We start from the raw sequence: 27,062 nt of genomic DNA, 5'->3' as shown, positions 1-27,062 counted from the left end.
CTTATAGTAGAATGGTTAGGACTGAAGGCAACATTCAACATATGGGATGACTTAGTGAGCAAGCAACACTCCCTGAATTCCTGCCACTGTGTATTTATTAATGATGTTTTTGGCAGACATCATACTCTCGTTCACACTACAAGTTCTCTAAAAAGTCAAGTGCTTTTATACATAAACTGCTTTAAAATCAGCATCTTATTCCTGGTTACTGATTTTCTGATATAAAGAGGACTTAATATTTAGCTTCACTACATCTCATCTTACACATCTGAGCCTATGTTCCATCCTGTCACAGAATATGCACTATTTTATGAGCATGCAATCTATGTCAAGAGATTAGTATTTAATTAATTAAAGGGTTGAATAAGCAAAGATAAGACAGAGCCCTGCAACACAACAAAAAAACTTCCTTCCGATGATCAATATTACTTGGGAAGTTCAATCATTAATACTTTATGTATTTATATTACCATCTAATTCACATTTCTCAGAGAATACTCAGAAGTAGAGTATCTCTATTTTCTATTCTGTTTATTAAATTTATCTAGTTTATACCACTCTGCCTCTTCCCTCCAAATGCTATTTTTTAAAAAGGCTTTTTAGCTTTAGTATGCTTTCCAATTGGTAATTCATTCTGCTCTTTAAACTCCCTAACTATTCATGTATCTATAGCAAACTTCAGAATTTATTCTTGGTTTTATGCCTCATCTTTTACTTTTTCTATGTATCCTTTAAAGCTCTAAGTTCAGAGAGTACACCACATCTCAACCTCCTTAGAATAATTTTTAGTTTTTTCAGAGTTCTTTTGGAGAGCCCCATCCCTTTTGATTTACCTTTCTCTTCCTTCACACTCTTCAGTTTTTAGAAATCTGTCTTCTAAAACCAGAATACATGATTCATTATTCCTAGGATTTACCTCCTTGAATAATTAACCCTAAGATGACAAGGTCACTTGTCATCCAAAATCTAGTTGCCTTAATTCCATCAATTAACTGCTACTTATTGGTTAAAGTTAGTTCTAGAAGACTGGTTTTCTGTGTTGCTTCTAATCTAATTACAGATAAACTTTAACCTAGGTAAGTCAGGAACTTCTCTAGAGGGTGTTTTTGATTGAGACATCCAACAAATTTAGAGAAGGATGAGAATCCTCTCCCTACTTTTTTTTTTGACTTAAGTTGTTTTTATCACCTGGTTTGAGAAAATGTCACCTGATCTTTCTACTTGGCTGAATAACTTATGGCACTATTTCATAATGATATAATTGATTTTTTTCTCTTTATCCATATGTTCTCTATCATGTTTTCACCTCTAGGTTTCTACAATAGCCTGAAAGATTACGTCTTTTTGCTATTACAGTAGCACTACTCATATAAATCAGCCACACCTCATGAAGCATTAGAAGAGTTCTTAACTAAATTTGGCTTCTACTAAAACAGTGGTACAGATTTAAGTTTACAACCTAAAATTTTAATTAAAAAAATTAAACGTCTAATTATTTTTCTGTTACTTTTATTATTTATTTTTTAAAAGATTTTTATTTATTTATTTGGCAGAGAGAGAGAGAAGAGTGCGCACGCATGGGAGAGCATAAGCAGGGGGAATGGCAGGCAGAGGAAGAAGCAGGGTCCCCACTGAGCAGGGAGCCTGATGTGGGGCTTGATCCCAGGACCCTGGGATCATGACCTGAACCTAAGGCAGATGCTTAACTGACCGCACCACCCAAGCCCGTTTTCTGTTACTTTTAATTTGTCCCGTGTTCAGGGCATGGAAAAAATTCACTAAACGAAACATTTTAGTTATCAACAATTCTTTAGTTTGACTTTCTTTTAGAGATTCTGCAACACATGGCTTCATCTGTACCAATGCACAGATCCAAAGAGATGAGCAGAATTGGTAGGATACCTGCCCTCTTGCTGGTCCATGATGCTCTAGCTGCACTAAGCTTGGTAGTTCTCTCTCTCTCTCACTGTTTTATAATTTTCATTCTGTCTATATACCAACTCTTGTGAGTTTTAAGCTTTTTATTTAGATATAACAGATATTAAAAAAACCAGATATAACAGATACTTCCTATTTTTATAACAACTCCGGTGATTTTCCTAGGACGAGTAATTTAAAAGGTGAAAGAGAGTAACAATAAACTTGTTATTATAGTTTCAGTTTAAGAAAATTAATTCTGAATATAGTGAGGAGCTTCTTTGTGGCAGAAGTTGGTCATATGTATTTGGAAAATGCTTACATTCTAACCTTCTCTAGGAAAATCACAACATGTTAAAGGCTCTGAGAAGAACTGAAAGAAGAAACCTGTTTAACCGTGTTTAACTATGCATTTCTTCAAGATCATTTAAGTAAAAAATATTTTTCTTTTGTGGTACACCTGCTACATGTGGAAAGTGCTCTGTAAAACATCAGCTTGAAAAATATGTCCTGATGGCTATTTTTTTAGCCAATCACTTAGTACTTATTTATGCATCTACTGCCCCTACATAATTTATTGCTTTTTGGACTTCTCCCAGATGAGGGGAAGAAAAAAAAAAATAAAAGGAGATGAAACCTCAATGAAATAGCGAATCTGGTTCAACAGAAAAACTTTATAGCAGCTTAGATGGCTGCATGCATCATTTCAGTATTTCATGAACTGCTATGAAAGTAAAGCATGAACATGGACTTCTGAATCTGACTCCCCTATGTAATGGTCAAAATTCCCACATTTAGTTTAGAACAGGGAAATCTGCATTGCCATTTGCCCTTTTTAACTCTAAGGCAATCAGCCATCACACTTTCTTGTTCAAAAGAACGATTCTTTTTCAAGTTTCAAGTTGCCATAAAAGTTAAATATATTTATGGTATCTGGTTTAACATATATACATAGGTCAATGGGATAAAAATTCCTAAATGGAAGACTTACAATTTCTGTTCATTTAAATTTTCCATACATTTGCTCCAAATTAGCATAAGAATCCAGCCTATCAATTTGTAATACACAATGTATTTCCTATTATTTTAAGAGTCCCCATCTGGTATTCAGTTCCTTTCTCCTCTCTTGGGGTTCCTGTATAGAACAGACCTCTATGAAGAAAATTAATTCATATATTTTATGTGTTTTTAATTAAAAAGAGCTGACCAGGGCACCTGGGTGGCTCAGTAGGGTGGGCGTCTGCCTTCAGCTCAGGTCATGACCCCAGGGTCCTGGGATCGAGTCCCACACTAGGCTCCCTGCTCAGTGGGGAGTCTGCTTCTCCCTCTGCATGACCACCAAACAGCAGAATATATCAGTCAAAATCCACTGCTGCCTTAATCATTACTATATCATACTGTCATACTGGATCTCTTTCATAGAACTATATAGGGTGCATAATTTTACTCCTTAGCTGTCTCAGATTGCTTACTATTTTCCGTGCAAAGGTTATTTTTAAATTACGAATTTTCCAATAATTCCAATTATTCTATATATTTTTAATTTCACTTTCTTTTTTAAAAAAGATTTATTTATTTTGGGGGGGGGTGCAGGAGGGGAGGCACCCAGGGAGAGGTAGAGAGAAAATTCCAGCAGACTTGCTGCTGAGTGGGAACCCTGACGTAGCGCTCCACTTTACGACTCTAGGATCATGACCTGAGCCAAAATCAAGAGGAGGACACTCAACTGACTGAATCACCCAGGCACCCTAATTTCGCTGACATTTATTGGCTGAAATATTCATATTTACTTATAATATTTATATTTTGGGTAGTCAACAAATTACATTTTTAAAAAACTGAAAACCACTTGTTTTTCTTTCAGCTTTTTTCTTTGCAGAGGGAAGAAAAATGAGCAAATGCAAGCTGGCTGAGCCAAGGGAAAAAGGTGTAAGAAAATAATTATACAAAGCAACAGTTCCATGTGAATTCATGCTACAAATAAGAACTTATTAGTAAGATACTGTTTTGTAGTTTGAAAAGACTGGAGAACTAGAAATATTTTAAAAATGAAAGAATTTGCTATTATGCTCCATCTATTTAAAGCTAGTTTCTCTTCTATACTCCCCACCCTGCAACCACCATTAAACCACTGGAAATCTTTACTAATAAAAACAGATTCCTCACCTAATCCTGATCAATTAAAATAACAAAATTCAAGAATCCTGTGGAATTTAATAGTTAGTATGGTAACTTTATATAATATCTGAAAGTATATATGTAAGGATACCTAAAATGGCATAAATGTATTAACTTATCTTTTTTTACGCACAATATATATTTAAATCCTAATATGTACATTTTGAGGACAAATATTCAACCATATACATTTCAAAACCATTAACGAAATTTAATTGAAGGACAAAAGAGGCCAACAATGTATTCAAAACTGCAAACAATTACCTGACATGAAACAAAACACAAACATTAATATTATCACAAACATCACTGAAACAGAGTAAGACAAAGAAAACCTCTGTAATATGCACCAGGAAAAATTTCATACACATTTTGTTTCTTATGCTATCAAAATCTGTTCTGTTCTATTAATATCTCCAAATATTTAATTCTCAATCTTTAATGTCTTCCAGTATTAATCCCAAAATGTTGAAACTCAACTCTCTCTAACAACTTTAAAATAAAGAAATCTGAGGTTAAGAATCATAATTTGTTTGCTCTGAAATAACTGATGATTCCAGGAAGATACTCATTAGGCTCTGTCACTGGAAACATTTTTAAAAGCATGGAATCCTAGAAATAGAAAGTATTCTAGAAGTCAAAAATTATATAAATCAAATACCTCATTTTACAGAAGAAGAAATTCTGACCTGAAGAGCACTCTAACCTTAGGATTAAAGCAGAGCAAGGAGTAAAAACCTAAGGATTCCTGACCTTTTTTCCTTCACTCCCCCTACACCATAAAAGCAAAGTCCTCAAATTTATTTTCATTAGAAAAGAATGATGGATGCTTATGATCCTCTGATTTCTGTTGGCTATATGGCCTTACCTGAAAACACCTCAAAAGCCTAAAAATAATTTAAATTTAGAAAAATGAAGAATTAAATTATGGTATGACCTATACTGATATTCAAATCACAAAATGTTAATTGCTTATAATAATTTCATCATAAAAATAGAAATAAAACATAAACAGTGGTAGAAAATAAAGATGCAATGACAGAAAATTTTTAACATTAAAAAAATTTAATGTCTTCTTACTTTTCATATATTCACCACAAATATTACTGCAAGGATACTGATTCTTTGCTAGGCACCAGAGATAAAGACTGCATATGAACAGTACATGCCAGAAATAAGAGAAAGTTGATCTGGTTGGTATTTTTATAAAAAAAACCAAACCAGTTATGCAGCTCATTTAATTTTGCAAGAATAAATATAGAAAAGGTCACGTTTAGTTTCCTAACACTTTCGTTTTCCTCAAGAGGGAAAGCAAAATTCAAAGCTAGGAACTAGGTATGATAGAAAAAAATACTGGACTAATTTCCTGTGAACTTGGGCTTTGCCTTAGTTCTCATACTAATTATATAAAAGTGGAAAAGTCACTTAATATCTCTGGGTCTTAGTCACCTTCTGTAAAGCAAGGATATCACAGGTAAGTTCCTTTCCACATTTGTGGTTCCATACCAATTAGCAGCAGTAGGAAGAAGTAAAGCAATGCTCTTAACATTTAAGCACACAAAATCAATTCACAAATCCTTTAAGAAACTTAATTAATGAGTGCCTTTTGTGTGCTAGAATTAAAACTAAGTGAATGTACTCAATGTACTTAAAAATTACTTGGCTTACACGTATGCCTAAGAAACCTTTCTTCAAGAGAATCTTAAAAGGAAAATCTCAAAAATAACAAGAACAAAAACAGTTAAAATCCATCAAACTTTTTAATAATGGGGAAACATAGAGAAGAATAAAAAATCTGTTTTCATCAGTTAGATCTAGTCTTCCATGAGTCTGATTGGGTGTGTTTAGATCTTCATTACAAAAACATCTTGAACTAGAACAACCATTAAAAAAATGAAGATGGCTAAGAAGACATGTGTCTGGCTCACTGCCTTGAAATGAAAACATCAATTCTGTCAGAGGGAGTCACCAAGCCTAAATGCTAGTAATTGCCCATTATATCAGTCTACACAGTTCTGAGGTGATACAGGTTACTTCATTTATTAACCTACCAAAGAGATGGTCACCGACTTGACAAGATTAAAAAGCAAAACAAACAATTTTCATCACTGGGCAAGACAGATCAGCAGTCCTGTGAGGACCTTTACACACCTGCGTCTCTCCCTGACCTCTGAAGTGGAGGAGACAGTGCCAGCAGTAGTTGTAGTCAGGGTTGTGGTTGAGGCTGCAGCATTTACAACAGTTGGAGCAACAGGGATGGTCAATGCCGTAGGAACACTGTCCTTTTCTTTTTCAGTACTATCCTCAGCCCACAAACGATTTGAGGTACTATCGCATCATAAGCAGCAACACAAAAAGAAAAAAGGGAAACAGCTAAACAATGAAAGCACTTTCTAGCAGCTGAAACATGTGACTACAGGGATGGATTTTTTTAAAACACAAGGTAGGACATCTTTCAACTATGAACCAAAAAGCTCACCCAGAGCTGTCAAAGGAGAAATTTACATTTTAAGCTGCCTGATTCAAGGAAGTTAATACTTTAGGAACTTAATTTTTCCCCCAGACATGCATAATTGCCTCTTTTGGGAACCAATTTTTGATTGTAAATAATTTTAATGAGGTAAATGAAAAAATCCAGAGCCCCACAATCTTCTAAACAAAAATGCATGCACATACATAAGCACACAGTAGGCCTGAACACAAAATGTATCTGTGACTCACCTGCTTTGTGTGCCTGCTGAGGAAGAACCCGTTGTAATCTTTGTAGTAGTGCTTGTGCTGGAAAGCAGGCTTTTCTGAAGCCCAGCTGCAGAGGTAACTGTTGGTGTTGATGTGGTGCTTGGAACACTAGAACTAATCAAATCATCTGGTCTTCTACCAAAGGAGCAACTAAAGGAAAGAGTCATATCTATATAGGATGTGTTTGTATGTGTATTCTATAGTTAATGTCTATATATTATACAGATTGACAAGGCTAGGAAAAATCTAAAAAACTGTGTTCCTAAATACACCACCAGCTCTAGCACCAAGAGTTGCATCTACAACTTGCTAGGAGTCTGGATGATTTCACTAATTTGGTAGTGTATCATTTTACTACCTCCCCCCTCCCTCAATAGGACTCAAAGGTGATCTGATCTGGTATTTTTCATTCCTGGACTGTTACAGACCATATGGTCATGCCAGGCTGGGTCTGAGAAAAACACTTAGGTTTGGTTTTACTCAGGGAAAGTAAAGACGGACCTTTTTGAAGAAAAGTGTTTCAGCAGTGAGTCACATCCTTAGGAGTGACCCATGCCTATATTATACTTGTTCATCTTCTTTTTGGCTGTTTTTAGCAGAGAAAATATTTAAAGCCCCCCCCCCCACCATGTGATTGTTACCATCATTTCAATTCAAGACACTTCCATATCTCTGAGTTCTCAGAAAAGCAGAAACTTCCAGGTCACTAAATAATGATCAAATCAATGAAGACACTGATCTATTTCAACTGCTCTAGTTAATTATATAAGGAATTCCTTTTAAATATGCTACAATCTAAAAGATACTCCCTAATATATCAAATCTAATGAAATTTATATATATATGATAGGAAGGCATAAGTAGAAGTAAATTTTCACCCATCTTTCAATATATCTTCTGGGTCTTTAAATGATATTTTATTTAAACAACAAAAGACATACTTATAAAAGCACACATTTTCTTATGATATTAAATTGAGGGCTCCAAAGAAACTGCCTCATATTTTTATAAAAGACATGAAAGTTATTCAAGAATTATATTACCTTTTATGATAAGTTGATCCTTCATTAACTGAGCTATTCTTTTTGAGATCATCTTCCCATTTTCTTCTTGTATAGGAACTACTTGTTCGCAAACTTGAGGAATCTCTGTGAAAAGAACATCCTTCAAATTCTGGTATATAATTTTAAAATAGGGTTAAGAAAGCTGTATATTAATAAACATTAGTAGAAGCAGAAACTTCTGCTCGGGAAGGGAAAATTCCTCGGGAAAACACTTTGGCATTAAGAAGTGAAAGTAATTCTAGTTCTAAGATTCTATCCCTAGCGTATAATAATCCTAATTATAGGGGGAAAATTAAGATGTTTACAGAAGTTTTACTTATGATCACAAAATATGGGGAGGGGGTGGAGCAGAGAGAGAACCCCAGGCAGGCACAGAGCCCAACACGGGGCTCAATCTCACGACCCTGAGATCATGACCTGAGCTGAAATCAGGAGTTGGATGCTTAACCAACGGAGTCACCCAGGTACCCCAATAAAAATTTCATAGTAAAAACATAAAGCAAATCATAATGAATCCACCTGTTTTCTTTCTCTTCAATGTCAGATGTACTGGCTAGTCGTCTTGGTATTGTAGGTGCAACATATGCGAGCCTAGTTCCTTTACTATCTTTCTCCTACACAACAGGAAAAAATAATGAGTAAAAATAAATCTGTATGATGATTACAGGAGCTGCTAAAAGTATTAAGGAAAGAGTATTCGACAATGTACAATTATACAGCCATCACAGTTTACTTTTTTAGTATTTTTCCAAAGTTCCTAGCTATACTCTAAAATTAATGTCTATCAATAGTACTATAAACACTAAAGGAAAGCCTGTTTAAACCAATTTTCTTTTCTTTCTCCTTTAATCTAGAATTAGACAGTATTTTAATATAAGAAAAAAATCCCTCCACATTTTAATGACTTTTTCTAAACTTCTATAACAGATTATATAAGGTAATGCAATATAATAAAGTAAAATATTCTTATTTTTCCAGAGAAATAAGGTCTCAAAAATGGTTGACTGGTAAGTCCCAATTATTTGTTATGTAAGTTATTTACTACTTTGATATAACATTAAAATATTCAGAACAAAAATTACTTAAATTATATTTATCCAAATCTGGTTGAGACTGTAGTATTAGCAAGGGCATCTGATACATTCCCACTATACTGTCATTAAGTACTCAGAAAATAATTGGGCAGTCAATTCATACAAAACAAAAAACATTAAAATTACTTCATGAGAAATTCCATTTCTGAATTTCTGATACAAAGAAACACTTTTTTTTTTTTTAAAGATTTTATTTATTTATTTGACAGAGATAGAGACAGCCAGCGAGAGAGGGAACACAAGCAGGAGGAGTGGGAGAGGAAGAAGCAGGCTCATAGCAGAGGAGCCTGATATGGGGCTCGATCCCATAACGCCGGGATCACGCCCTGAGCCGAAGGCAGACGCTTAACCGCTGTGCCACCCAGGCGCCCCACAAAGAAACACTTTTAAATAGAGGAAGGAAACTATATGGAAAAAAGTCCAAGCACTGAAAATGCAATAGAAAATAAATAATCCAGCTATATAAAGTATCACTGAATGAACTGTAGTACATTCTATTTGATATTATTTATAATTTAATACTACCTTTCCAAATATAGTTATTAAAACTACTCCATTAGAAGGAGGTTGCTTTTGATGTATCAGATGAAAAAGGAGATAAAAACGCAGATACTGGATATACTCCCAGGAGTATAATTACATTCTGGAATAAATAAATTCTAGAATAAATGCCCCTTAATACATTTTATTGTAAGCTCTCAAGTAGGATGAAGCATTCATTTGAGTATAATCTCATAATTTATTTTTTTGGCAAATACATCTGATTTCCCCAATACTTATAGAGGCACACTTCATTTTATTGCACTTAACAGCTATTGTGGTTTTTATAAATTGAAATTTGTTACAACCCTGCATCAAGCAAGTACATCCCAGCCATTTTCCAACAGCATTTGCTCACTTTATGTCTCTGTGTCACATTTTGGTGATTCCCACAATATTTCAAAATATTTCAATTTTTTTTTAAAGGTTTATTTTTTTGTTTGAGAGAGAGGGAGAGAGCACACACACAAGCAGGTGGAGGGGCAGAAGGAGAGGGAGAGAGAATCTCAAGCAAACTCTGCACTGAGTGAGAAGCCTGGTGGGGGGCTTGATCTCACGACCCTGAGATCGTAACCTGAGCCAACACCAACAGTCAGACACTTAACCAAAAGAGCTGCCCAGACACCCTCAAGCTTTTTCATTATTACATTTGCTATGATGATCTGTGATCAGTGATTATGACCTGCTGAAAGCTCAGATCAGGGTTAGCATTTTTTAGCTAAAAAGTATTTTTTAATTAAGGTATATATATTTTCTTTAGACATAATGCTACTGCACACTTAAGAGACTATAGTATAGTATAAATATATTTTTTATATACAGTGGAAACAAAAATTCATTTGACTTCCTTTATTGCTGTGGTCTGGAGTCAAACCCATATCTCCTGACATATGCCTGTAATTCCATACTGACATCTGTTTTAGGTGGGTATATTTGTATTATCATGTAATTCATTAAGTCAGGTGAATTAAGCTAATACAGATCTAATAATGATATATAGTAGAAAATACATCAAATCTGATGTTCCCGGAAAACAAATTATTAGAGTTTTGATAGAAACCAGATTAGGAAATAGATTACCTTTTCTTTATTATCCAAAGAGGAGGAAAGCCTGGGACTTGAAGCTGAACGCATCACACCTGCAGTGTCTTTGTCTTTCTGAGCCTCTTTAGATGCTGTGATTTCTGCAAGTGCGCCATAACTGCCAGTCTTTCTAAGTCCTAACCTCCAAGATGCAGGAGACTCATCCTTTCTCTCTTCTTCTTTGGGGGAAACTTTTGTAGCTGAGGTTGGAAACTGTTTTTATTTTATTTTTAAGGAAAAGAAAAAATAGTTATCAAGACTGGTCAATCCTTAAGCTGGAAATGACAAGTTTACAGATAATATGTCTCAAACTATAGTTAATATCAGGAGAAACACTTTTACTAAGTAGGTTAATGTCTTAGTAAAAAATGTAAAGATCTAAAACTGAAAAAAAAAAAATAGAACTACCTTTACAAAAGTTAGATTTAATAAAACACACTCCACACTTTATATCACACAGAAAAATTATGATGCAAATACAAAGAACAGAAATGAGCACACCATAAGGACTTTAAAACCATGCATCTTTGGAACCAATATTCATATTAAACTTGTTATGTTGTAACCTAATATAAATCCTTGCACATAGAAATGCCTCACCATAGATTTTTCACCCTTACTGGGCACAAGAACAATGCCAGTTTTGCGCAAGCCCTGCCTCCATGATGCAGGATCTACTGATTCCACCACAGGCATGATAGGAGCAATGAAATCATACTAAAGCCAATTAAAATAAGACAGGTAAAGAGATAAAGATTGAAAGCATAAAACCAGAAAAGGAAGTTATGAACAAAACACTTTTTTAAAAAAAGATTTTTATAACAAACGAAAACCCAATAACTGAGTAATGATCCAATCTTAAAAGTCACTGGGAGCAAGTTCTAGTTTTAGCATGAGAGAGAGATTCTGAAAGACTCTAATGAAGAAATTTCTGAAGCAGTTAAAGGCACCTGGAGCAGATAATGTTACAGTATATGAATGAGCAAACTTATGCATCTGAATTTTGTTTCTATTCATTTATATACTCGGGTTAAAAATTTTTAATCCAGCATAATCAACAAAAAGTAATAACTGGTGTATCTTCCACTTATGATATTTCATCAGTAATATTTTTAATATCATAGCCTTAAACTATTTGATTTTACCAAAAAATATTAATTTAAACATTTCAACTAAAAACTAATTTTTTAAACAAATACTTACTTCATTTTCAAGGCTTTCCAAAAGCCATAAAAATGAAACATCTGTTATCTTTAACTAGTTCATTTCATCAACTCACAGAGTTTAAATATTTAACCGCAATTAAGAATAGGTGAATATAGCAACTAACTAGTTCCTATAAATATAGGATATGGGTAATTAAAAAAAAACTAAACACTTTCCCCCATATTTATTGCCAAAGTTTGCTATAATTAGCAGTTTAAGAGGGCTTGTTAAAGCACCCAGGATGTGAGAGGGCTACTTCATAGACAAAACTATTGTGTAAGATACCTCTGGTACCTCCAGTAAATAATTCCTATTGATAGGGTCAAAAAAATAGACTCAAGATATACAGCATTCCCCAGTTCCTAAAATGTGCACTGAAGCACTCTAGAGTGCCAGGATAAAATCAGAAGGGCACTGCAGGGTATTCTGAAGTTTTAACAGAAAGTACAGTGACACCTGTTGGATGCTGCACAACTGCCATTGTTAACTTACTTGCACTTAACTACTTAAATGAAGCAGAGTGGGACTTCTGGCCAATGAAAAAAAATTAATAAAATATTAAGCGTTTCCACTGACTGAGAAAGTCCAGGGCCGTCTGTAACATTTTATACAATAATAAAGGGACTGAGATGACTGGTTATTGGTTTCCGAGTCTAAAGTCAGAGCATCCAAGAATAGGGGTGGGCAAACTTTACTGTAAAGGACCAGATTGTGAATTATAGGCTTTTGCAAACCTTAGAGTCTCTGTTCTAACAAAACTTTATTTAGGTATGATGAAATCTGAATTTGTGTCACAAAATATTCTTTTGATTTTCCCAACCATTTAAAAATATTAAAACCATTCTAACATGTGGGCTGTACAAAAACAGGTAGTAGGTCAGCTTTGGCCCATGGACCATGGTTTGCCAATCCCTGACTTAGAACCTCCCCAAAACTGGAAATAAAATTACTCCTCCATGATAAAATAGGTAACCTAACATTTACTGAGTGTTACAACAGAAGCTAACATTTAATAAATATTTGTTCCTGTCAGGCCCTAAGCTTAAAAGTCCTTCACATGCGTTATCTCATTTAATCCTTGCAACCACCCAGTGAAATACTATTATTTCTGCTATTTTAGAATTGAGAAAAATGAGGGAGTATTATCAATTTTGAAACGGACATTTGTTGTACTGTAATGACTGATATATCTCCATTCTGTCTAATGTGAATTTGGATTTACTGGTTTATGTGTTTCAACGCTCCTCTCTATTTTACTTGGTCTATAAATGAACATCTCTGAAATACTCAACTATACCCACTCCCTGAAACTCTTCTTTTAAGCTTTTGTAAACAGTACACTGTTTTGACTTTCTTACTTTTCTGACCACCCACCTTTTTGGTCTTCTTGTTGTTGTTAGCACAGTCCTGTAACATAAGCATTTCAAGACTCTCCTCAGATCTCCTATCTTCCCTTTCTACTTTCTCCTCCTGAGGGCTGGGAATAGTCTTCTATACTTCCTCAGGCTAAATATTAACAGTACTCAGCTTATTCTCAACTTTGTTATCTTTAATTCAGCCTGACTCCTAAATTCCTAGTTCTCAATTTCTACTTACCTAAAGAATGATCTACCTGAAACTCAACATATTTCAAATCGAACACCTTTATTTCCAAATTGGCTCTCCCTCAGTTCCCTATTTCTGTTAGTAGCAACAATAAATTTCTTCACTTCCCAATATTTGGAACTTTGTAGTCCTGTTAGACTTCTTAGTCATCTTCCCCCATTTATAAATTAGGTGCCAAGTCTCTGAATCCCTGTCCTTTATAAGACCACTGACACTTTTCTAGTTTATCATCTTGGGCAACTTTAATAACATTCTAACCAATCTTCTCTCAATTAGCCTCCCTTCAAATACACCTGTATGTTGCAACCAAAATAACATTCTATAAAGAATAATTCTCTCATGGCCTTGTTCAAACACTTTCTATGGTTCTCTACTATCTATCAAACTATAAAAATGTCACCATAGAAATGAAGACATTCCACAATTTGGCTTTACTTTTCCTGTTTTACTTTGTATATGTACCCTATAAATCAACCAAACTATACAACTTATTTTTCCTGCAAAATATTTCGCATTATCCCTACTTTTGTTCACATTGCTTCTCTTCTCTTCCTTTCAGTAAACTGTACAAACTCTCCTTCTCTGTTAGTGGAAATACCACCTACTCATTAAAGATCTCAAATGTTCTAGCTTTATTGCCTCAAATCAAATATGATCTCTTCCATTTTTTTCTCAAGATTTATTTATCTGAGACAGAGAGAAAGAGAGAGCGTACACATGGCGGGGGAAGCAGCAGAGGGAAAGGGAGAGAGGGACCCAAGCAGACTCTGCACTGAGCACGAAGCCCAACATGGGACTCCATCCCACAACCCTTAGATCATGACCTGAGCCAAAACCAAGAATCACACTCAACTGACTGCACCACCCAGGCACCACTCAGGCACCACTCTCTTCCATTTTTTTTTTTTTTTAAGATTTTATTTATTTATGTGACAGAGAGACAGCCAGCGAGAGAGGGAACACAGCAGGGGAGTGGGAGAGAAAGAAGCAGGCTCCCAACGGAGGAGCCCGATGTGGGACTCGATCCCGGAACGCCGGGATCATGCCCTGAGCCGAAGGCAGATGCTTAATGACTGCACTACCCAGGCGCCCTACTCTCTTCCATTTTTAAACCATCTTTCTGTATTTGTACTTTTACTGGCATGTATCATATGCCCACAGTACATAGTTTATTAAATTATTATTATACTTAATAACTGGATTCAATTAGCCAAAACACTTAATTGTAAGAAAATTATTAATTTTTACCATCTAGTAAATATAGCTTGCACTTATCAGAATTTATGTGCATACAGCAAAGTAGGTAATCTTTTTTCAGAGATCCCAACAATATTTATTTTGATTAAAGAGAGGTATATAAACTTTATTTGTTAAAATTTTAAAGTTTACTTATTATTATTATTTAGTAATTTCTACACCCATTGCAGGGTTTAAACTCATGAACCCAAGATCAAGAGTCGCATACTCTCCTGACCAAGCCAGCCACATGCCCCTACTGTTAAAATTCTAAATCATAAAAGCAAACTGATAGTTTTATAGGAAACATCGCCAGAAATCACAAGCCTGGTCTCTCTTTAATTTTAGCTGAAGAGTTAAGAACTTAAGGGAAGATCATTTAAACAGAATATATCTACACATCTCTGTAGCTACCCTGAATTATTGGAGAATATAAGTGATATTTAATACTGTTTTAGACCTTCCTGTTTTGTGATCTATTCCTTGCCGTGTGTATGCACGTGCGTGTATTTCTTTTTTTTAATAATTTTATTTATTTGACAGAGAGAGAGAGAGCACAAGCAGGGGGAGTGGCAGCCAGAAGGAGAGGGAGAAGCAAGCTCCCCACTGAGCAGGGAGCCGGTGGGACTCAATCCCCGGACTGTGAGATCATGACCTGAGCTGCAGGCAGACGTTTAACTGACTGAGCCACCCAGGCACTGTGTGTGTATTTCTATATAGTTTATGCACTGGTGGAGGAAGCAAGAAATTTAAGATACCTTTGTCTAACTATCAAAACCAGAGTAGTGAGTGGGAACCTAAAAACAGAACTCTTAACTACAAAATCTTTTACATTGTATTTACATACAGATTAACAATTCATCTAAGGACATTCATCTATGTTAAGCCTTTAAGTTAAAGGAAAATTCTTGAAACTAACTTAGAAAACATTAAAATGCTAAATTAACATAAAAAGTATCACTGAACATAACTACAGGCTTTAAAGTCATACAAAATAAGTAAGATTGCCCTATCCATTAAAATAATACTTCAAATTATTTGTATGCCTCAACTTTATTGATTAAAATAAAATTTGGCTACAAAACCTTAAGAACAAAGACTAAAAACATATAATCTTCAAAGTAAGTTATGATACCTGAAATTGAGAATAAAATGGAGCTTCTAAATATGCAAATCATAGAAGCAGATAGTTGGTTATTAGATCAATATAATTACAGAATCAGAAGTAGTTCTGAATAAGGGTTTTTATAGCAAAGAGGTTACTGGCCTAACTCTAATAGTTATTAAGTTATTATTACTATAACAGTAAATTATTATTACTTTAACAATTATTAAGAGTTATTAAAGGCAATTAAGTTATTAAACTGGAGCTATGCTTGAGAAAAATATAATTGATCAAAAGGAGTCAACTGCAATTATTTGACTACAGTAGGAAAGAGATTGCTCAGCGAAATACTCAAAAGAATGAGAGCCAGTTATTTGTGGCCAGATATTTCAGGCAGATGAAGCTTTTGGGAACTTGATAATCCTATAATTTTATAACAGACAGTAAATCAAAAGAGCTAAAGTTTGGTACTCACTGAAGAAGTATACAAGGGCTCTAGAATTAAATAAAGTTTAAAACAGCCTATGGTGGCTCCAGTTAAACCATCTTTAAAATTCTGCAGACAGATTACCACTAGAGAATTTCAATAATTTCAATTATTATCATATGAACGTAGGTTCTAGCTGAATTCAGGAAGCCCTCAATTCTGGAATACAGAAGGTAAGATAAATCATTCATATATTTCCCTAATATTCAAACTGTACCAGTGAAATCCATACATTTCTACCACTAAGAACCCACATTATCACTTTCCTTAGCAAGAGTTTTAGGGGAAGATTATTACTAGCAGTATGTATTTTCAAAAACTCTAGTTTATTATTCTAAAAGACTCACATTTTGACCACTTGGAGTCAAATCCAAAGATTAACAATACTGACAACATAACAGAAACACTATGGGGATTTAAAATCAGTCCTCAAACCCATGCAAACCAAATAACACCAGATAAGCAACAAAATAAGTCCAAAGGCAGAGACATGACAGTTAAACACAATGTGCAATCCCTCAGTGGACCCTTGATTTGAAAAAACAAACAGAAAAACATGAGGAGGAGGAGGACAATTGAAAAAATCTTGACTATGGTTTGTATATAATGAACATACATTAACAGTATTATACCAAAGTTAAATATCCAAAATAGGATCATTTTAGTATGGGAATGAAAGATAATGCTTTCGTATTTAGGAGATACATCCTCAAGTATTTAGGTGTAAAGTGTTGTATCGATTGCACTCAATTCTTAAATGTTTCCACAAAAAAGTGTGTGTGTGTACACAGAGAGGGAAATGAGGATGCTCATTAAAAATAAGTAAAGGTGGTGGGGAGAAGCCTTTAAAAAGAGACCAGTGGTAAACAAAACAAAACAAAACAAAACCTATAATCTTTAATTTGGATTAAAAGAAGTACAGGTTCTAGAGTAGCAGGGAGAAGAAAAATCTTAAAAAAGATCAACACACTACTTGGGAAGCACTGTTTGGTGGAGCAAAGGAAGCAAATGGACAGAGAACAAATGGGTAACAGAATAAGGGAGAAGAGGAAGAAATGAAACTACCATTTTGAGAGCACTTAGTCACTAGCCAGGCTCTCTCTCTCAACCAAGACTTATAATGCTAATTTACTTTCTCTTTTTGTTTATTATTTTTGTTTTGCCTTTTCTCTGACAGATAAGGAAGACAGTAACTTGCTCAAGGTCCTTACAATTAATAAGAGGTGGGGTCAGGAGTGGATCTCTGGTTCATCTGACAACAGAGATAATGCTCTTACTGGCATATCATACTTGCATGCCTGGTGCTTTGTATAGTTAGAAAATCTAGATTCTAGCTCTCTCATTGACTTTGATAGTACTTTTTGTGCTTAACTGTGAAATCATCAAAATGCACCTTTACTTACCAGGGATAAAGGATATAAAACCCATGTTTCTCAAAAGTTCAACAGAAATAAAAACTACCATTACCATTACCATTAGTTTTCATATGCAAACTAATACTTTAAAAAGTATTTTTTAAAAAGAATATGGTTCAAAGGAAATCTCAAAAAAGAAAAATATATTCTTATTCTGAACCTTAAGTATTTTTGGAATAAACTATAAAAATTTAAGAACTGTCTTAATGCTTTTGTACTTAGAATATATGTATTTTTAGCAAACACAATTTTGGCTTACCTTTTTCATAGGTGATGTAGGTGTTGCCTGACCAGATGACACAGGTGTTGTAACAGCTACAGGAGCTGCTTGTGTACTAGAAGTATTGGCATTAGTTACAGAAGCCATGGGCTTTGTCTTATCTATTACAAAAACATGAAAAACATTGAGTCAAGATTCAGTACAGATTGTTTTAATGTCTAGAAAAACAGTATTTTACAATCATTTTTGTTAAAGTCTTGTTAATTCAAGTCTTTTCCATTTTTTTCCCTTTAACAAGTGAATTTTTCAAGGAGTTTCTAGAAATGTCTCAATATATATGCTGATACACAGAACATGGTGACACAAGAAAGCTTCTAAGAACAAAAAGCAAAAATGGAATCTGATTTTCATAATTTTAACACTATAGAAATATAAAAAAATTAATATTTAAAAGCTGAATGCATAAATACAGTGTAATTAAAAAGATTACAAGAGTTATACAATTTTTCTAATAGATCTACAATTTACACTGCTTATTTAAAATTCATAGTTCCTCTTTATTCCAGGAAATCTAAAAAGTGCCTTTTGTCAATAATCAGATTATACTTCTGTCACAAAGAGCATACATTCTCACCCCTAAAAAGTCTAAACTTAAACGAGAATATCAGTTGAATTAAGATTAAATCTCTTTTCACAATGTATTGAGACAATTTCCAACCAACAATGAAGCACTTAGAGAAATATTTTTGAGAATATCGATGCCAGAAAAGATTCAGACTGTAGTTGAACATAAATATGTGTGTGTGTATGTGTGTGTGTGTATATATATATATATATATTTAAGATTTACTCATTTGAGAGAGAGAGTGCACACACACATAAGTGGGAGAGGGAGAGAGAATCTCAAGCAGACTCTGCGCTGAGTGTGGAGCCTGACACGGGGCTTGATCTCATGATCCTGATATCACCACCTGAGCCAAAACCAAGAGTCAGCTGCTTAACTGACTGCACAACCCAGGTGCCCCTATATTTGAACATATAAATCAGACTGATTTTAGCAAAAACAGTTACCTATAAATTTAAATCTATAAATTAACTGTAATTTATAAATGGGCCAGAAAGGCTTACTTTTCAAATGATCAAAGATCACTTATCTATTTTTAAAGTATTCCTTTGGTTTCAAAATGAGGGAGGACAGATATTTTTCTATACTTTTGGGAAGAAGTATAGTACTTTAAAACTCTATGAGATATTCATTTTCATTATACTCATATTCGTTATACTTCTCTCTCTCCCTTAGGTCAATTTTCCAAAACAATTTTCTACCTTATCATTATTATATGCTGCTATACTTTATAAGTAGACAATATTAAAATATAATTATCTTTAGTACTTGCCCTAAAGATAATATATATACATACACATGTATAAACACCAAATAGTTCTGAATTTGTATTGATTGATTCAATTCTATCTGAGACTAAGAAAATATCCACAAGATGTTAATAGGGTGAAAAGCATAATATCTCAAACTATACCAAAGGACAAGGCCAAAGTGGCGCATTTAAAAATCACTATGATTTTAGCTTTTTGAATAAACTGAATGAGCTAACCACAGTCTAATAAACTTTATTCTCATTGTTAAACAATACCTCTTTTCATTCAATAGAAGCTAAGACTATTTAGTACAGTTAAGTACAAATCATGTATAATCTATTAGACCATCATCCTGAAAACAGTCTTCCTAACTGGAGAGAGTAATTCAACGAATATTTATTAAATGTCTCCATACTTCAAGTACTAGGTACTGCGTCCTCCTGTCCTAGGTAGGTACTGGGGACGTACCAGCTGATGAAAAAAACAAAATACCTTAACTGCATACAGCTTATGGTCAGTCCAGTAGGAAAAACAAACAACAAACAAGATAAAATTCAACAGATTTTTTTCCCTTTTATTTCCTCCTTTTTCCTCTTGGTTTAAATATTTGTTTTATATTAGTGAAATCTACACATCAAAGAACGTATATGCATGAATGTATAAACATTCAGGCTTGATTTAAGAATAATAATGAAACAAACCTCAAGTGTTCACCATCCAGCTTAACATTATTAATATTGTTAAAGCCCTTCTATTATTAATTTAATTTCAATGAAGAGTGAAGATTTCAAGTCCTAGAGGAAGCAAAAGTATGCTTCCCTTCTCATTCCTTCAACTACCTCTCAAATTTATAAATCACTAGGGAGGAAATTAAACTTTTGGTTGAGTTCCTATTTTCAGCTCATTCATAAGAAAAAGACACTCATAAAAAACCAGTTTGGTAAATAATTTATGAAAGAAAATTCAGAAAAATCATTATTTTACATCAAATAGTTTCCCAAAGAAATGACCTTACAAAAAAGTAGGAAAAAAAATAATTTAGAAATTGTCAAATCAAGCTGTAGCTCTACAGGGAAACAACTGCTTTCTCAAGCTTGCCAAATAAAGTATGATAAAACCTTGGTGATATTAAAAGAATGAGACAGAGGGACTATACAGCATTTACATGGATTAATTCTTGAGACAGAGTCAAATTTTCCTGGCACAACCAACCACTAGCAACAGGAAGAACAAAATTATCATAGTACAATGCTTCAGAGAAACATTTAAAGTTAGTTTACTGAGAAAGTGAGCAGAGAGTGATTGGTATGCCTAAACTCCAAAGGAGGAATACAATGCAATTTGATGGCAATTAATTCTATTTTAGTTACAGAACAGTTTATCAAAAAGGAAGGAAGGAAGGAAGGAAGGAAGGAAGGAAGGAAGGAAGGGAGGAAGGAAGGAAGGGATGGACACTAACACTACGGTTTAAAGAACTATCCAGATCGTTTAGTCCAATTCTCATTTTACAAGCAAGGAAATTTCAACCAAAGAAGTTCAGGAGACTAGCTTATTAATGACAAGACTGGCCTAATCAGAAGTCTTGTTTGTTTCAAATAGTTCTCCAGTGCCCAACATGGAATAGTGAATTCTATAGAAGAGGCCAATTAAGAAAATATTAGATAACGAAATCTCAGAAATTTCTGTGAGATGCTTGGATTCTTGAATTCTGCTACGTAAGTAGTAAAAGATCTGACACATTAGTTAAAAGATCTGGGTGCTAGTTCTGGCTTTCTTGTGCACATGTAGTATACTTTGATTTGTAGTGATATATTCTACTACAGACTGGAGGCCAAAGCATTTCTCAAAGGGAGGAGATGAACTACATAAAAATAACTTTAACACTTGTGAAATATCTCAATTTAAATTTCAATAATCTGATTTCATCTTCTAGTTTTTGTACAATGAACAAGGAAACAGTACAAATTTAATTGAAATGATATTAGGAAAGCATGTATGTTGATCATATTTAAATTAGTAGAGTCAAATTTTATAAAATTATTATGCAAAGTTAGCACTTACAACAAAGCAGTGCTATATATAGTATCCATTTAAAGCAGGAAAAAACTGAGAAATTGGAGGTTAGAGTAATCTGAGATTAAATAAATTAAGCACAAATACAATTACACTCATGAATCAGTCCATGTTTTTAAACACTGTGCATGCTCATTCTCATATAATTCACTTTTATAATGAGAAAGATTTTAATTAACAAGTCATAAAAACGAATTATAACATTCAATGACTACCTGGTTGCTTTAGTTTCCAATTTTACCCATACTCTCACCAAGACAAAAGATATGCTGACTCACCTGACCAGCAATATGACAGCAATATATTGAAAATTATATTCTTGGTGACTAAAATCTAGCCATTTACATATCTCAAAAAGTCTCTGTGTTTTACCAAAAAATAATTTACTTGTAGGATTAGTAAACTTCAAAAATAAACAAAGGAATTTAAGACACAGTACCTGGCAACAAAGCTAGCCTTTATCAGTTTAACAACATTTTGTTTTTAATGGGAAACAGATAACTATCTTCTTCAATGTGTGTTTATCTAGTAAACTTTAGCTTCCTGCATTTTCTTAGGGGAAATATTTTGCTGAGTGAGTAAAAATAAAATGATCCCAAACTGCTGTTGAGCCTAGAGGAAATACAGGGAGCCCAAGAAATTCTAGGGCTTCATTTGTATTTACTGATGACCACCATATTAGTCCAGATAAATTTTTTTTTTTGATCAAAGATCTTAATGGAAATGGACTATATTTTCTGATAAATTTACATGTTAAACTATCAGGTTATACAACTCAAAGATGGCAATACTGTAATTTCACATTGGTCTGAAGATGTGAATGATTAACTTATGTAGAATAAGAAAATAAGTGTTACTTAATAAAAGCACTCTGGTAAATAAAATGTATAAAACCATGGGGGCCAGATGAAGCAATGCAGAAATCATACCCTTGATAATAAAAAGGAAAAGAATGTAAATTGTGATAGTGACTTTGTAAAGAAATTTGGCAACATCCATGAAAACTGAAAATGTGACACGATAACTCAAATTTTAAGTATACCTAGTAGAGTATCTCTTACCTATATATATAAGGAGGCAATTGCACAAATGATCACTATGGCATTATTTGCCAACAATGGAAAAATGGGAATAAGATAAATTTTTATCAGAAGGGAAACATATATTTAATACTATACAACAACTAAAGGGGTAAGATATGTTGGTAGAGATACAAATAGATGTAAACAAATCTAAAAATTACAACTTTTGAGTTAAAAAAAAAAAAAAAGCAAGTTACATAACAACTCCTAGGTATAAGAATGAAAGCACAAAACTGTCCTACAATTACTATATATTACTTCTGAATGTATAAGATATGAGTATAAAAATGGACTGGAAGATAAAAGAAAAAACTCAAAGACAGTGACTGACTTTGGGAAGAAAGGAAAGGGAAGCAGACTAGGGCTTATGGTTAAAGAAGACAACTGTAATTTTAAAATTTTATTACAAGAAAAATTTGAAGAAAATATAGCTAAATGTCAGCAGCTGTTCATTCCTGGTAGGTGGAATATGAAGGTGTATTATAGTATCTTCAAAATTTCTTGAAACAAAGCAAATTTTTCCACACCGCACAGGAAAGTATCTCAATTCAGCCTCAACCTTCTAAAATTTTACTACTCCTTAGGGAATATTTGGGATGATACTGGGACCAACTTCCTGGATTGTTGGGCCTCAGAAAGTATCAGACACATTCAAGGATTGCTGGAAACCCATTTATATCCTATCTGCACCATCCTAAGGGAATCTTCACCTTCTTCAAACCTAAAAATACAATTCAGCAAGATGCAGAGGTGAGTAAGAACCTCCAGGTCATTAGAGAACAATAAATTCACAACTATACTCAAGTTTCTAATACTCCCTGAAAGATAATTTACTGGTTTGTCAGATATCTGAACAAATAGCAAATCAGTCCGTGAAGCTTCAAAATTAAAGCCTAATCTTATCTTACTTTACACTACATCAAAATTCACTGAAAATCCCATTATGCGTCAAATTTTACCTGTTTCAGCTTCTGATTCTGAGTCATCTTCTTCATCTTCTTCACTAGAGCAGCTAGATTCATCTTTCTTTCCTTCTTCTTCATCATCAACTTTTTCTTGTTCCAGAGATTCAATACGGGATGCGTTTTTCTCTGGCTCAATTATCAGTGTCTCTTTGCTGTGAAAGGAAAATAGTTTTCAAATGATTAAAAACACGAAGACCAAAAAACATTAATTTTTCTCAGATCCACAAAATCTAATAATCATGTCTATGGCCATCATGCCAATTCATTCGTAACAATAACAAAACCTACTTTAATATTTCACTCACTTTTTAAAGGTCTTCTGTGACTGATTATTGTCCATATTGGCTGTTGATTCAATTAGTGGAGATTTCTTCTCCCGTTTTTCACTATGCAGCTTTATAAAAGTTATGCAAAGGAAAATAATACTATTAAAATAGTATTAATGAGTAAAATACAGAATTTGAAATAATAACATAGTTTTCCAAACATGAAACAAAACCAAAACAAAGATTTAAGTTTTACCTGAAAAAAAGGGGGGGCCAGCTTGGATAAAGAATAAAGAGGACTAAACAGTTAAAAAGCTAGGTGAAGGACAAAGTTGGATTTTCTACATCCCTCCAACTTTAGATCACTGAAAAAAAGTTAGGATCCATTAGCCACTTAAGATGTCTGATGATATTTTAGACTTAAAAATCTCTTTCCTACCTACATAACTTCTTCCTTATCTAGAGCCGGCTATTTTAGAAATCTGAGATTTTATAGTCTCCACCTTGTAAGCAAACTTTATTATGAAATTACAAAAACATGTTATTCATGACCAGGTACATTATGGAAGTATTCATTTTGTGAAGAGGAGATAAGCAACACAAAAGGCTGAACACTACCACTATTCCTTTATTCTCTTTCAGGTCACTTGGTTTGACTGTCAGGAATAACTTAAAACCAAAAAGTAAACATCACAAAAGTACTTTTTCAACTGTCTGAAAGTTAAAGCTATTAGGGAAATTCGCTAATACAGACAATTTTTAGACAGTCATCAAACATACCAGATTTTGTTTCTTTTGCAACTCTTCTAAATATCCTAAAATATCTTCATCTGCTACATCAAACGCTGTCTGGCCCTGTAGGAAACAAAGGGGGTTGGTAACGGTAAAAAGTCAATAAACAAGAAAACACCTTTGATGATTCTGTATAATTATATAGAAAGAAGTTAGATAACATTTTGTTATGTATGTAGTTATGTATGTAGTTTGTTATGTACGTAGTAATACAACAGTATATGACTTAAAGGAGATGTATGAGAAATCCATGTGAGAGAGCAGCAGCTGATACAACTCCCCTTACATTCTTTGGTAACAGCTTTATTGACATAAAACTCACCATACAAAAAGCGATTTAAAGTGTACAATTCAATTCTTTTTAGTGTATTCATAGAGTATCACAACCTTAACCGTAATCAATATAGGACATTTTCACCACCCCAAAAAGAGATGACCTCTCCGCTTTTCTCATCTCCCTTCCCAACCCTCCAGCCGAAGGCAACCACTAATCTATGTTCTGTTAATACAGATTTGCCTGTTCTGAACATTTCATATAAATGGAATCATACAATACTTGGTCCTTTGTGACTGGCTTCTTTCAAACTTTGTATAATGTTTTCAAGTTTCATCCATGTTGCCACATATAGCACTAACTTCAATCCTTTTTATTGTTGAATAATATTTCATTGCTTGACATACCACCTGTGCTAATTTATTCATCAGTTGATGGATATTTGCTTTTGTTTTCTGCTTTCTGGTTATATATAATAAAAAATACTGCTATGAACATCTGTATACAAGTTTTTGAGTGAACATCTGTTTTCATTTTTTTGGGGATACAGCTCTAGGTAAAAATTACTAGGTCATATGGTAACTCCATGTTCAACTTTTCAAGGCCTTTTTTTTTTTGATACCTCCATAAAAATTAATTAAAGTCTTAATAGAGTAACAAAATAAATGTTTCTAAACTGCTTAAAGTTCAGCCATGCCTTAGTTTCAAAAATTAGTTCAGGTGAACATCTGTCAATCTATTTTTATTCACTGTGGAAAAGAAAATTTCAAAGAGCTGCTGACCAAGCATAGTGAGGTTTTCTCCTGTTGCCTGCATTTGTCCTTGTAATAATCCTACTGGTACAGGTTTCCAGAATGTCAAAAAAGTTCATTATAAGAATACATTCTACTTTATATGTTGGCCAGCATATGATCCTTTCTCAGAAAAAAATTCTTTTTTTTAACTAGAAAATATATCCTTCTGAAAGGCAATTCAAATTTCTTTCATAAAAGGAATCTCACAGCTACAAAAAAGCCAGATGAGTAGATAATAATGACTTCTAAAATCACATAAGCTCTTCCATTAAAAAACAAATCTAAAATCCTCAATTCTAGACCAACATTAAGATGTTGCCATCTACCTGGATAGGAGTTACATTGCCTAGCACTATAAAATGAAATATAAGCTATCTGATATCTGAGCTGGTTTTCCACTGTCTGTTTATAAAATAAAAAAATGGTCTAAGAAATGTATTCTAAAAGTACATGAGACGCTACTTTATCAAGATAGGGGAATGTATGTATTTAAAATTTAAAGGACTCAAAAACATTTATCTGCCTTTTTTTGTTAGAAAATCTTCCCAGCAGGAATTTAAGAACCAATCAACCTTTTCCCACTCAGTCCAGGAGAAAATGTTTTTGCTTTAATAAACCTTTTCTCCCATTTCAACCTTGAGTATTAAATGCTAAGAGTTAAATTTCTGAAGAATAAGTGGCTCTGAAACAAAATAACTGGCTCAAATTTTGAAGGTGCCCTTTATATTACAAATAACGTTAATCCATTTTGCCATATCATTGTCTCTCTGTATCATTAGTTCTATAATGTTACACATGCCATGTTATGCAAATTGTTTTCAAGATGTTAAGTGAAAATAACTCACTGGCTTCTTTTTAAGTATTATTTTAAGCATTTATCAACCCTTTTCATGAATGAAATACTGCACCTTAAAAATTTTTTTGAATTGTAATTAAATTTTAGCAGCGGTTAAATGCAATGGGGTTATTTTAGTAACCAAGGAATTTTCCTCTTAAGAATAAGAAATTGGATCACCTTACTAACCTTTCTTTTCACTTTCTCCCTTGATAAATGAGTCTACTTTGCAAACAGCAGCTGATAGAGAATAAAAACTAGAGTAAAATGCAGGCTATAAACAGAGAAAATTTTCTAATTTCAGAAAAGCACACCCCTCAACTTAACCATGCTCATTAAACAATATATAGGACAGTTATGAAGGTAGCCAACTGTAAAGTTATAAACATGACCTGGTTCTTAATTACTATAAGGCCACTATGCTTCATTAACGGGATGCTACCACAGTAGGGCATATAAACAGAAATCACTCAACGTAACCAAGAAATAATTGAGGAGGGTACAATGCTGAGGTATGAGAAAATAAGAACTCTTATTAATCAAGAAAACAATCTTAAAAGAAAATTACTGCTTAAAAAATCAGTTTACAATACATCTGTAAATTACCAGAATCACACTAGAGCTACTGTTTAAGTCTAACTACATAGACTCTTCATTCTTTCCTCACTTATTGTGAGTTGCTTTTATAGCCGTGATCTCTCTTCATTTACACAAC

At 33.6% G+C, this 27,062-nt stretch overlaps 1 protein-coding gene across 11 annotated transcripts in view; it reads right to left on the bottom strand.

Moving 5' to 3' along the window:
* Positions 1-27,062, bottom strand: part of PPP1R12A (protein phosphatase 1 regulatory subunit 12A) — a 139,148-nt gene that overhangs the window by 31,370 nt on the left and 80,716 nt on the right. For 4 of the 11 annotated variants that reach the window (XM_087868912.1, XM_045780013.2, XM_087868913.1 and 1 more), the window contains exons 6-15: positions 24,433-24,507; positions 23,692-23,780; positions 23,381-23,538; positions 17,929-18,050; positions 11,216-11,332; positions 10,613-10,828; positions 8,418-8,512; positions 7,878-7,982; positions 6,817-6,984; positions 6,247-6,423 (exon numbers count right to left, since the gene is read on the bottom strand). In XM_087868912.1, coding sequence (XP_087725038.1) covers positions 6,247-6,423; positions 6,817-6,984; positions 7,878-7,982; positions 8,418-8,512; positions 10,613-10,828; positions 11,216-11,332; positions 17,929-18,050; positions 23,381-23,538; positions 23,692-23,780; positions 24,433-24,507 — 1,322 coding nt within the window. The remainder of the gene's footprint in view (positions 1-6,246; positions 6,424-6,816; positions 6,985-7,877; positions 7,983-8,417; positions 8,513-10,612; positions 10,829-11,215; positions 11,333-17,928; positions 18,051-23,380; positions 23,539-23,691; positions 23,781-24,432; positions 24,508-27,062) is intronic. The other 7 variants (XM_045780015.2, XM_087868914.1, XM_045780016.2 and 4 more) reach the window with 5 other exon arrangements.

Source organism: Ursus americanus, chromosome 17, assembly GCF_024610735.1.
Source record: "Ursus americanus isolate L20-20 chromosome 17, mUrsAme1.1.p, whole genome shotgun sequence".
In the NCBI taxonomy this organism is placed as follows: Eukaryota; Metazoa; Chordata; class Mammalia; order Carnivora; family Ursidae; genus Ursus; species Ursus americanus.
This window is presented reverse-complemented; position numbering and strand designations above follow the sequence as displayed.